General features: G+C 57.9%; 1 protein-coding gene across 1 annotated transcript; it reads right to left on the bottom strand.

The window, feature by feature from the left end:
• Positions 1-505: 505 nt before the first annotated feature.
• Positions 506-6,338, bottom strand: SOX7 (SRY-box transcription factor 7). The gene is made up of 2 exons (XM_051842519.3): positions 5,823-6,338; positions 506-2,468 (listed from the first exon to the last, which is right to left on the bottom strand). Exons 1-2 carry the CDS (start codon positions 6,058-6,060, stop codon positions 1,528-1,530), a joined length of 1,179 nt encoding a protein of 392 aa, XP_051698479.1. The 5' UTR covers positions 6,061-6,338; the 3' UTR covers positions 506-1,527.
• Positions 6,339-11,677: the final 5,339 nt, after the last annotated feature.

The following is an 11,677-nucleotide window of genomic DNA, read 5'->3' as shown; positions in this document are numbered from 1 at the left end:
TTCCCGGCTGCTCTCTGGCTGGGACTTTAACCCTAGACCTCAGGAGATGTTCCCGCGGATGCGGCTCCCACCCCCGCACACCCGTCCTCCATGAGGCCCCGCCCCCACGAGGCCCCGCCCAGTTCTGAGAGCCCTTGACGTACAGGCAGGACACACCCACAAATACGCGGAGAAGGAGGAGAAATCAGAGCTTGTCAAGATGACTTCGGAAAGATCGAGGAAGGCGTGACAGAACAAACCATGCTTCATCTACTTCAGAGCTGCAAGGGTCCCCAGGAGAGAAGCCTTCGCGCAGACTGTGAGTTGGGATTTTCCTCTGAAGTCAATGCTAGCAACGCTTTTCAGTGTATAAAGTTGGGATTTACCTCTGTACCATAACTGAAAATAAGATAAACCAGCTTTTCAAAGTACACAGGTCGCTGCAGGAAACATGTTGGCTAATGCTACAAACAGCTCTGGCCACACTATCACTTCTTGCAAAGCTCTATTTCAATTGATAAAATGGTCATGGTACAAAAATGTTTATTTAAATTAAATATTTTTGACAAATCAATATCTACAACCGTTCCAAAGCATGTGTAGCTCTTATCAAAAAAAAAAAAAAGGAACAGTTTAGCTTAATGTCTGTCTGTGACACTGTTTGACAAGATTATTAATACACATTCTGGACTGTGCACCAATGATATCATCAACAAGTTACTATTTATTACCAAACGGCATATACAGTAATAGCATCAAGATTAATCATGTCTTATACGTGACTGTATATGAAGACTTCTTGGAAGGAAATAAAAGGATCTGTCAACAATACAAAATATAAGGTGAAAATAATACAAGAATATATAAAACACATATTTCATACAGGCAATAGTATGCTGACATCGAAAGACCAACAACTGGCTTCCAGCTTGCTGTTAGCTGCGCTCCTTCACAGGAGGTTTGGGGAGGATGGAAATGTTTGGGGTGGGGCCAGGGCTCAGACATCTTTTCGGCATCACACTGAGTTCCAGCAAACCATGGGCGCAGGGGGCTCGGCTGTCGACTCTGCCCCCACCTGACAGAGGGCCGAACCGGCCGAAGGGGAGCAGAGGTGTCTGGGCGTCTCGCCAGCGTCTGATTGGACCCCAGGCCCCTGGCTCCCAGCCCAGAGCTCTTCTCACCTGGAGCAGCACGGGTCAGGTGCACTCGTGCCAGAAGCAGGAGAGATTCGAACGCCGCGGGGCTTCTCGCCAGTGGTTTCAAGGACCGGGACAGGGAACGGAAGGCAGGGAAAATTCTTCTGGGAGACCGGAGGCACCCAGTCGGGGTGCAGCCCGCCAACACTCGTTGGAGGGAACATACTCAAACCACAGGTTGCAAGGAGTGGAAGGGATGAGGTGTGAAGGGTGAAGGGGCACTGGGACCAGCAGAGCAGTTCCCAGAGCAGGGCGAGTCCAGCCTGCCCGCTGCAGCGGGCCTGGAGGAAAGCTGGTGGCACTGTAGTCTCTGCTCCGCTCCCTTGGCTGCGGCGGCTCTGCAGCCTTCATTCTAGGATACACTGTAGCTGTTGTAGTAGGTGGCGGTGGCATCAGCCAGGACGGAGATGAGGCTGGTCTCTGTAGGGCCTGTTGGAGTCACCTGGGAGAGCGAGGTGTGGCCACTGAGGGCCGTGGCCCCTGTGGCCGAGTCTGGGTGGCCAGGGGTGTTCAAATACTGGTCGAACTCATTGCGATCCATGTCCCCCAGCAGTTCTACCTGGCTCAGCTGATCCAGGGCATCGAAGCCAGGGTGCTCCGGAGGCGGAGAGAGTTGGCCCAGGTGGGCGTGGAGGTTGGAGGGCAGAGAGTGGTAGGTGGCAGGCGAGTAATAGGCAGGAGATGGGGGACAGCCAGGTACGGGGGACATCATAGAGACTCCCGGGGCCTGGCTAAGGGCCAGGGAGCCCAGGGGGTGGCTGCAGTGGAGGGGGCTGGGGGCATACTCCGGTGGTGAGTAAGGGGGCCCTGGTAGGTGGGGGAGCCGGCGGGGGTGGGCGTGCTCCTCCTGGCAGGGGGAGGAGAAGAAGGTCTGCTCGGGCTCCAGCACGTCCAGGGGCGACATCTCCGGGGGCGTGGGCAGCCCGTAGGGGTAGGCGTCCGCGCTGCCGGGGGCGCCGGCGCCGCCAGCAGGGCCCTCGTGGTAGCAGCCCTGGAGGCTGGGCAGGGCTGCGTCCGGGGAGTACTCACCCCTGTCCTCCTTCTCCCCCAGCACGCCCCGGCCGCCGCCGCCACTGCTACTGCTCCTCTTCTCAGGCAGGGCGTTCTGGTCTCGCGAGAGCGAGCTCAGGAGGAAGCCGGGGTCCACGCGTTTGCAGAGGCGCTTTGCCTGCTTCTTCCTGCGGGGCCGGTACTTGTAGTTGGGGTAGTCCTGCATGTGCTGCAGGCGCAGGCGCTCCGCCTCGTCCACGTAGGGCCTCTTCTGCGACAGGGTCAGCGCCTTCCACGACTTTCCTGCGCACACAAGTCAGAGAAGGCCGCGCTCAGCATCTGCGCTGCGGGGGCGGCCGGGGCACCTGTCCCAGACCCGTGCCTCCGAGCATCACGCACGCAGGCACGCAGGCACGCGCGCACACACACGCACACACGCACATACAAACCCTGTGCCTCTGTGCCCCTCTCCGCCTCCAGTCCCCTGTCATGGCCACAGAGGATCCGGGCACACCTCTTCCGAGCCCAGATCCTGCACACACGCCCGCTCACCAGCACAGACGGGCCAACATTTCCTGCTTGCATCCCGCCCCGCCTTTTCATGCAAAGTGCACACCAAGATACATCTCCTCGCACGTAAAACCCACCAGATGACACCCACGCTACAAACACTTCTGGAATCTCAGCGAAAGGCCCACCTGCCCCAACTCAGCAGCAGGAAAAAAAAAAAAAAAAAGCCAAACACCCAACAACCACAACATGCATGAGGGCTCTTTTTACCCTTTGAGGGTGGGTCAGTTCTACTCATCTGTGCACTTTGGTGAGAAGCCCCACTCTGTGGGTGACCGCCGCTCTTAGGAAGGGATACTCTAGTACTTCCTAATGCTATCTGTCTCACAGCCCTTCCCAGGAGGGAACCACTCAGTCCATCATTTCACTCTCCGGGACTAACAAATGACTCATCCTTAACCTCTGAAGGTCAAATAGGAGCCCTCCGTACAGGGACCTGGCCGCACCGCCGGTGTGCATACACATGCACTCGAACACACACACACACTGAAGTACCCACGAGCCGTCCCCTTCAGCCTACTTAGGACCCTCTGACCGAGGCGGGGCACTGGCTCAGCCACTGCCTTTGCATACAGAAGCAAATCCCTTAACCGTCATGGGTGTCTCACTGTAAAATAAAGATACCATGACCCTAAGCAACTTGGAACTCCCTCGGTTAGCGGCAGCCCACCCTGGTAACCCCCTGGAGCTCAAAGGCTGCTGGCACTTGATTTGCTAGTCCTCGTTCCTCATCTGCCTGCCACTCTGCAAGGCACGCAGGCATCTCTCCATCTCCCAGCGTCTGCCGCACATCCCTCTGCGTGGAGCGTTTCCTCGGGGCACTTCTGGTCCCCTGGTATTGTCACCTCCCAGGATGGGCTCAGGATACTACGGCGCTAATGCGATCCCCAATGGCTCTAACGTAGGTTCAAGGCCCACTAACCCAGAGCCCACCCCTGTAAGGAAAGGGGCCATATCTCCAGGGCCACTACAGAGCTATGCACATGTGCTTTTCAGTGCCCAGGCCTCCAGGAGGTCTTCTCTCACCTGGGTGAAATTTACAACTATTCAGGGAATACAATTAGCTGTCACTTTGGAAAGGGTGAGTTGAAGGGTTAGGGTCTCTGGATTCATGGAACTCAGGAGCAGGCCAGGGTCTCCAGCTGTTGCAAGAGACCCAAGATCCTGTGATGCAAATATAAAATGCGACTCTGGTTTCTAAATGTACCTGGATGTCAGAGTACTAAGAAAATCCAGGTTCACTGTTCAGAACATACTGGAACTACTAGTGCTACCTGGTGAAATGCTGCTGTTGAAGACGGTGCTGTTTATGGTGGGACGTACATCCTTACATCACAGGTCAGAGATGAAAGGGCTGAGAAAGAGAAGGCCGGTGGGGTGGAAGTAGCTCCTCCCCGGTTAGCAGGTGCTCCAGGTCCATGTCTTCACAATCAACACGATACTGCAGCCTCCCTGCAGAATGTCCCCCTCCTCTTGACCCCAGGTACAAGTTTCTTGTCCCCAGAAGTCCCTAGGCTCGCCCTCTTCCTGGAAGCAGACGACCTCAAGGCAACAGGGCAAAGCTCCTCAGCCTTTTCCCTTCTCCCCTCTCTGGCCTGGGCCTGTAACAGACACCTGTTCTATGGAGATCACAGCCCCGGCCTTCCTCTTTCCAGCTGTCCTCATCAGTAGGTGTAGTGCCCAAGGCTCACAGAAGGGACTTACAGCTACAAGCACAAAACAGTTTTCATTTGCGTTACAAACTGACAGGAAATAAATACGAGTTTTAGATCAAAGAAAATGTTTTATTGCGGTATCTATATTTCTATGCCAATACAGTACATAAAGGTACTTCAAAAAGTCCATGGAAAGTGGAATTTAAAACTCCAGGCAGTTTTTTTTTTCATGTTATGCATTTTTAATTAACTTTTGGAAAAACCCCTCAAATGCATGATTTCACTTTTTTTATTTTGCATGAAAATAAACTTATCTATCAATTCCATTCTCCAAGAACTTTTTGAGGCACCTTTGTAAACTATATGCTTATTTTGTTCCCAGGAAGGCACCGGTCCACTAATGCATCCTGGGCAGGGCTCGCCGGGCTGCGCGAAGCACCGGCGGGCAGGAGGCCCTGGGAACCCGCGCGCCACAGCGGGCCTTGCCCACATCAGGGGCTGTCTAAAGCGCAGGAGGCAGGGCCCCCTCTTCGGGCCGCAGCTTTAGCCGGCAGAGACCGGGGCGTCAGCTCGCACTCTACACAGTTCCGGCCCGGGAAGAAGCCCAGAGCGCCGGCGGAAAAAGGAAGGGCTCGGTTCCGGGCCGGGTGGGGTCGGGAAGGGCCAGCCTGGGGTGACCACGCACGTCCCGCGCCGCGCACACACAGTGCTTCGAGAGGTTCTCCCCGCTGAAAACGAATAAAGCCCTTCTCCAAAGGCAACGAGGCCGGGGGGTAGCACTGGGCCCCGGACGTCGGACAGCAAAGCGACCCCGACCTGAACTCCGGGTTTTCGGGCATGTTCCGACATCCTAACGCCGGGTTCCCGCGGCCCGGCCGGGCCCTGTCCCCAGGCGCTGCCGGATCCGTGCCGCAGCCTGCGGCCAGCGCCAGGACCCTCACTGGCTGCCCCAAGCAACCGAATCACGTCTACACTCTTGCGACTGAGACACCAATCTAACGAATCAAGTTAATTTGGGTGGACTTTGTTGTTAGCTTAAGTTCTCTCTCCACGAATATTCGTTGAGCACAGTTTTTGTGTTAGATCCCCTCTGTGAGGGTCCCGAATGTAAAGTGCAGGGCGTGGTGGGTTTTCCCGCTTGGGTCATCCCGGCCTCGATGTCCCCATGTCCGCGTGTCGGGGCGCGCCGGCCGCAGGCGCCCAGCAGCCCCGTCCTGGCAGCCGCCGGGTCCCCCCTGCGCCATGGGGCCGCGAATTCGGCCCCGTCCCCGCGGCCGCGCGGCTGCACTTCGGCCCCGGCCCAGGCGTGCCTGCTCGGAACGCCCGGCACCTAGCGCTCACCCGCGCTCGCTCCGGTGCCCAACCCCGCGGCACGGCGGCCTCGCGCGCCTACCCGCCAGCCCGTGCCCAGCCTCCCGGGCCGCTCACTCACCCAACATCTTGCTGAGCTCGGCGTTGTGCAGGTCCGGGTTCTGCACCGCCAGCCGTTTCCTCTCGTCCTTGGCCCACACCATGAAGGCGTTCATGGGCCGCCGGATGCGACTCTCCGAGCCCTTGTCCCCCGAGGGGCGCGGGGCGGCCGGTGGCGACAGCCCGTCCGACAGCTCGGCTTCCATAGCTGGGCACTCGAGTCCCTCGGGCCACGGGTAGGCTCCCAGCAACGAGGCCATGGCCGCACAGGGGTCGCCTGACTTTGCCTCGCGGGGCCGGTGCCGACCTGGCCCTCGCGCGGGTGGGGGCGTCCGAGTTGGCCGGTGGCCGCGGCCCGGTCCCTTATTTATCAGCTTCGGGCAGCCGCGTCCTCCAATGACTCTCCAAGGCGGCCCGGCCCCTCCCTGGATCGCGGCGGAGGCCCCCTCCCTGCGTCCCGGCCGCAGCGTCCCCGCTCCGACCTGCGGGGAGGAGGAAAGAGCGGGGGGAGGCCTCTCGCCTGTGCCCGCCCCGGGCCCGCCCCTCCGTCTCCGCGGCCCGCCCGCGGGGCCCCGCCCGCTCCCCGCCGCAGGTGCCGCACTTTGCGGGCCCGCAATGGCCTCCGCACGCCAGCCCCCTGCCCCGACCCGCCGCGGCCTCCCGGGGCCAGCCTCCGTCTACTCCTCGGAAGCAGAAATCCTACGGAAAGGCGACCCCAAACCGCGCTGGCGGACTCCTGGGCACCGCGGCGCTGATTCTGAGCGCCCGGGAGCGGCCATCGAGCCGCCTGGGATTGAGCGCGCACACCGACAGCTTGGCGACAATGTCCAAGGCTTGGGGTTACATTTCACTCTGGGTTCCGAGCCCCTGGGCCCCCGCCGCCCCTGGCTCTGTCGTTTTGGGGCCTCCGCCGTCAGAGCTCCCTCTAGTCACCCGCACGCCCCGCACCGCCATCTCGGGCCCGGGTCCGTGCTCCCTCGCCGCGGAGCGCTTCTCTTTCGGGATTCCCTTCGCGTTCTGTTCTCTTTACCCGCTCCTCACGGCGGAGCCGCGCCCACCCTCCTGCGTCCCCTGTGGCTTTGGCGCGACCTGGGAGATCGCAGCGGAGACGCGGCTGCGGGTACCCGGCGCGCGTGCAACTCGAGGGGCTGCGGGCTGGGGGCCCACCGCCGTCGCACGCCACTCCCGCGCTCGCGCTGCGTAGGCACCGGCACACAGTAGGCTCTCAGGCACTACTGAATAAGCTAGAGAACAAATGACCGGGCCGACGTACGAGGCACACCCTACTGTGTAAAACTCGGAGGCTTACGTCCCGGAATCCGATCCGCAAATATTTACCGAGCGCCACCCCCTGCGCGGGGCTCCTCCGAGTGACCCTGGGAGGCGGCAGCCGTGTCGCAGGAGGGCCTGGGGCTTGCAGGCAGGACCCGCCCTAGTGTTTGGGTTTCCTAATGCGTGACTCTGGGCAAGTCGGAGACTTCGCCAGGCCTCCGTTCCTAATCCTGGACTGGGGACTGTGATAAGACCGACTGACGACGCGGTGAGATAAACGCCGCGAAGGCCCGGACTCTCCGTTAAGGCCGCTGTGCGTGCAGCCCCCGAATCCCGAGTCCCGGCCGCAGTGACCGCGATCGCAGGCGCCGCGCACGCAGCTCTCGGAGGGCCGGGTCTAAGGAGAGGGCGTGGAGAAACGCAGCTGCTCCGCTTTTGTGTCCTGATTCTAACCTCTAGGACTTTTCTTTTTGAAAAAGGATTGATTTATTCATTTAAAAGTCAGAGAGAGAGAGAGAGAGAGAATCTTTGATCCGCTGGTTCACTCCCCAAATGGCCACAGCAGCCGGACCTGGGCCAGGCTGAAGCCAGGAGCGTCATCCGGGTCTCCCGCGTGGGTGCAGGGGCCCAAGCACTTGGGCCATCTTCCACTGCTTCCTCAGGCCATTAGCAGGGAGCTGGATCGGAAATGGAGCAGCCAGGATTCTACCCGGCGCGCTTATGGGATGTCGGCCTCCAAGTTGGCAGCTTTACCTGCTTCAGCACAGCACCAGCCCCACCTCTGGAAAATTATTTCTGATAATTTTCATTCAAGAATGCACTTTCCGCAAAAGATAAAATGCTGGAGGGGTCCCTCGTCTCCTCCAGCCAGGATCCTGCAGCAGTGCCCTAGGCCCGTGCACTCCAGCAGCGGCTTTCATAGGCTGGCTGCCTGCAGAGAAGGCCGCTGGGCAGGCACAGTGCTGGCCGGGAGGGGGGTGCCCTTCGCCGGGAGCGCTTCTGGGACCCGAGACCACGCAGCGGGATTGCCCGGCGCCGGACTGCTCCGGAAGGCTGTTGGCAGAGGGTGGGTGTATCCGCCGTGTAGGAGACTGGCCCACCCGGGGACACCTAGGCCATTTCCAGCGCGGCGCACCTCTGCCAGAAATTCTTCCCGAAAAAAGCCCTAGCGCAGAGTGCTGCTGACTGGGGGCCAGGGCTGTGCCCACCGCGGAGAGAAGAGCCCTCTGCGGACGAGCAAGACAGGGTCCCCAAGGGGGGACTTGAGCAGTGGCTGAGACAGGGAAGACCTCGAGGGGACACAGAGGAGGGCCCCGTTCTGCCCCTGTGCCCGTTGTGGCCCCTGAGCAGCGCGCAGTCCCTGCCAGGGAGCGCAGAGTGGTCAAGGTGAACTCCAGGGGGTCAAGGTGAACTCCAGGGGCCCACGGTGACAAAGGAGAAAACAAAGGGGTGGGAGCAGGGAGAATGAGCGTTGTGATCGTTTCTTTCCCATTGTTTGATTTCTTGCGTTCTGGAGAGAGCTCACTGAGCCTCTGCTGTCCGGAGCTGAAAGCAGCAATCGTTCTCTCCCGGGCACCGTTGCGGCCCGGAGCGCGAACGCTGTCGCACGCTGGCACGGGCGCTGGCTGGCCGCCTCGCTCCTCCATTCCTTTATCAATTTGCACCAATGAGTTTATTCACCTGGACAGACGTGTGCGAGGCAGCCCTACTGCAGGAGATGCCAGGGGACGCGTGCCTCCACCACTTCTCCGGTCACAGCCGCTGCGAGCTCCAGTCCTTCCAGAGTTCTGCGCAGACCCCAAGTGACCCAAAGCCAGGGGCTGGGAGGGCTCAGCCGGAGACGTCCGGGTCCGCAACTCAAGGGCTCAGTGCGGCGGATTCCCAAGGGCGGATCCCGGGCAACCACCCAACCATCGGGACGCAGGTGCGGCGGCGCTGGATCCTGCGGGTGATCTGCTCCGCTGCAGGCTGAGACCGAGGCGCCTGCAGACGCTGGAGAATACAGCAGTCCCTGCAGGACCACGCGGGACACACTGGGCACCGCGCCGCGGACCTGTCCCCACAGGCTTCAGTCCCCCTCCCCGGACGCCTGCTGTGCTCAAAAACTCATCTCCTGAATGACTTCTTTTTTTCTTTCTTGTTCCTTCCTTTCTCTCTCCAGCCCCCCACACCTCCTCCCTTTTTCTTCTTAGCTCCCCGGTCCTCAGAACAGCAAGTTTCCAGGAACGCAGCACCTGATGTTGGGAATGGCCAAGTCACTGTCGCTGCCACTCACGTGCCAGCGTCACTTATCTGACCCCAGCCGGCTTCTTCTTCCCCTGGAAAACTGAGACCATGCAGGGTTCTGGACACCGTGTTCGTGAAAACACCTCGTGTTCATTAACAGGACATGGAATCTGAGCATCAAGAGTGGGTGTACATTTTGAAAGTTAGCAAACTCTCCTCTAGGGTGTGGTCCTTCTACTCCAAACAGGAATTTCAGTCCCTCTTGGAGGTTGGGGAAGAGGGAGCCTAAGAGTGAGACATGTTCCTTGGCACAGACTGGGAACCGCTGCAGACCCAGGCTCTGAGCCGGGGCCCAGGACTGGCCAGGTGGGGGACTGCCCACAGGGCTGGCCATGGGCTGTGTTCCTGGAGCCCTGTGCTGCGTCCACAGTGTTTGGTGCAGGTGTTTGTGTTGTTGCTAAAAGGCACAACCAGGCTGGAGGTGGGAATCCTTACCAATCACCCAAGTCTTTCGCACCAGCATGGAAATTGAAGTCCTGATGATCACTGTCTCTGTTCTCAGCAATTTGTCTGTGCTTGGCGGACTGTCTTTGCAAAGCAGGGTTCCATTCACCGCTCACCCCTGATGCCACGCAACCTGAAGTCCACCCTGAGTTTTGGTATTAAGCCATTTCCCAGAGAGGCAGGCTGCAAGTGGCAGAACAGGCAACTGAACACTCATCTCTCACCCTCAGACCTTTGCTGCTGTCCCTGTGCACCCAAGAAGCTTTCCAGAACCCCCTCACCCGAATGCCCCAGCCCCAGGCAAGGGCTTCTCACCAGCCCTGGGGACTCCTGTTTTGTAGGTGTGGCTTATTAGCAAGAAAATACCAGCGTACCTGTGCATCTGCACAGGTGGTTTTCGGTTCCCTGGTTCTTGCAGAATGCCCCCTGTGCACACATGTATGCAAGCTCCCCTAGAACCTGTCTGACTAATCATGTCTCCCAGAAGATGCCAGTGGAGTTCAAGGTGGAAAGAACGCCGACTTGGACCAGAATCCCTAAGTCCAGTCGGACCTGCCTGAACTGGTTGTACAGATTTTAGCAAGTCACTTAACCGGTTAAGTCACACGGTCAAGAGCATCCTGAGGCCCTGAGATGCAGGCTGCGCAGCTCTGAGACTGAGTGCAGATGTGTGCTCGCTTCTCCCTTGCACTAAGTGTCTAGACCAAGAACAAACTTCTACCTGCACTTTCTTCCTCCCTGAACAACTAATACACTTGTTTTAATTGAGCATGTGTGTCAGATTATTGTGCAGAAATGATTTTATTTAATGGGCCAGGGCTAAGCTTTCAAATTTTGGTGGAAAAATCTCAACAAATTACAAGAAAAACAAATGGCTGTTCAGGGGGGCTTATGTCTTTCTCTTTGTCTTGTTACCTCTGCTTTCCAAATGCCTGGGAAGTGAAACTGACTAGAAGCCACCTATAATAACACATCAAGGGAAATAAGTCTCTTTCTAGGCCATCTGCACACACGTCCAATCGCTGGGTAAACAGTGTCATGGCAATGACTGGCGTTATGAGACAGCCCTGATAGGGATCTGATCACGGAGAATTCTGTCATCAGTGAACAAGACATGCATACTTACTTGTTTAGCTTTTAAGATTGTCTAATGGGTAGCTTTTTAAAAATATGTTTATATATGCTTTAAAAGCACAGTAACAGAGAGATGAAGACAGGAGAGAGGGGGAGAGAGAGAGAGGAAGAGAGAGAGAGAGAGAGACTCTTCCATCTGCTGGTTTACTCCCTAAATGGCTGCAACAGCCAGGGCTGGGCCAGGCTGAAGGCAGGAGCTCAGAACTCCACCTGGGTCACTCATGTGGGTGGTAGGGCCCCAAGCACTTGCGCCATCTTTGGCTTTTTTCCCAGGTGCGTTAGCAGGGAGCTGGATCAGAAGTGGAACAGCTAGGACTCAAATCAGCCCTCTAATAAATATGATGCTGGCATCACAGGCAGCTCAACTTGCTGTGTCATGATGCTGGCCCCAGTCAGTAGATTTTAAACTATTAGTGTGTGTGTGTGTGTGTGTGTGTGTGTGTTTTAAATAAAATGTTAATGGAAGTACAATGTATCTGCACAGATGGTGCGCGCTGGCTGAGTTTTCACAAAGTGAACACACTGGCAAAAGTAGGGCTCCTGTCATGACATAGAATGTGCCCAGCCCTGCTCCTGTTAAGGCTGTCAGCACCACTAAAGCTTAAGTTCCTTTAGAGCAGGGACTGAGTGTAGCTCTGCTTACAGTCTTCAGATTAGAAGACTACTGTCATGGAAAAGAGAGCTTGTTACACTTGTCAAGGGGAGGGGGCATCTGTACCCTGGGAAGCCAGTCAGGAGGCA

Source organism: Oryctolagus cuniculus, chromosome 2, assembly GCF_051225735.1.
Source record: "Oryctolagus cuniculus isolate XC-2025 breed Fujian yellow rabbit chromosome 2, ASM5122573v1, whole genome shotgun sequence".
NCBI lineage: Eukaryota > Metazoa > Chordata > Mammalia > Lagomorpha > Leporidae > Oryctolagus > Oryctolagus cuniculus.
The sequence above is the reverse complement of the archived record's forward strand: the minus strand, read 5'-3'. Positions and strand labels throughout refer to the sequence as shown.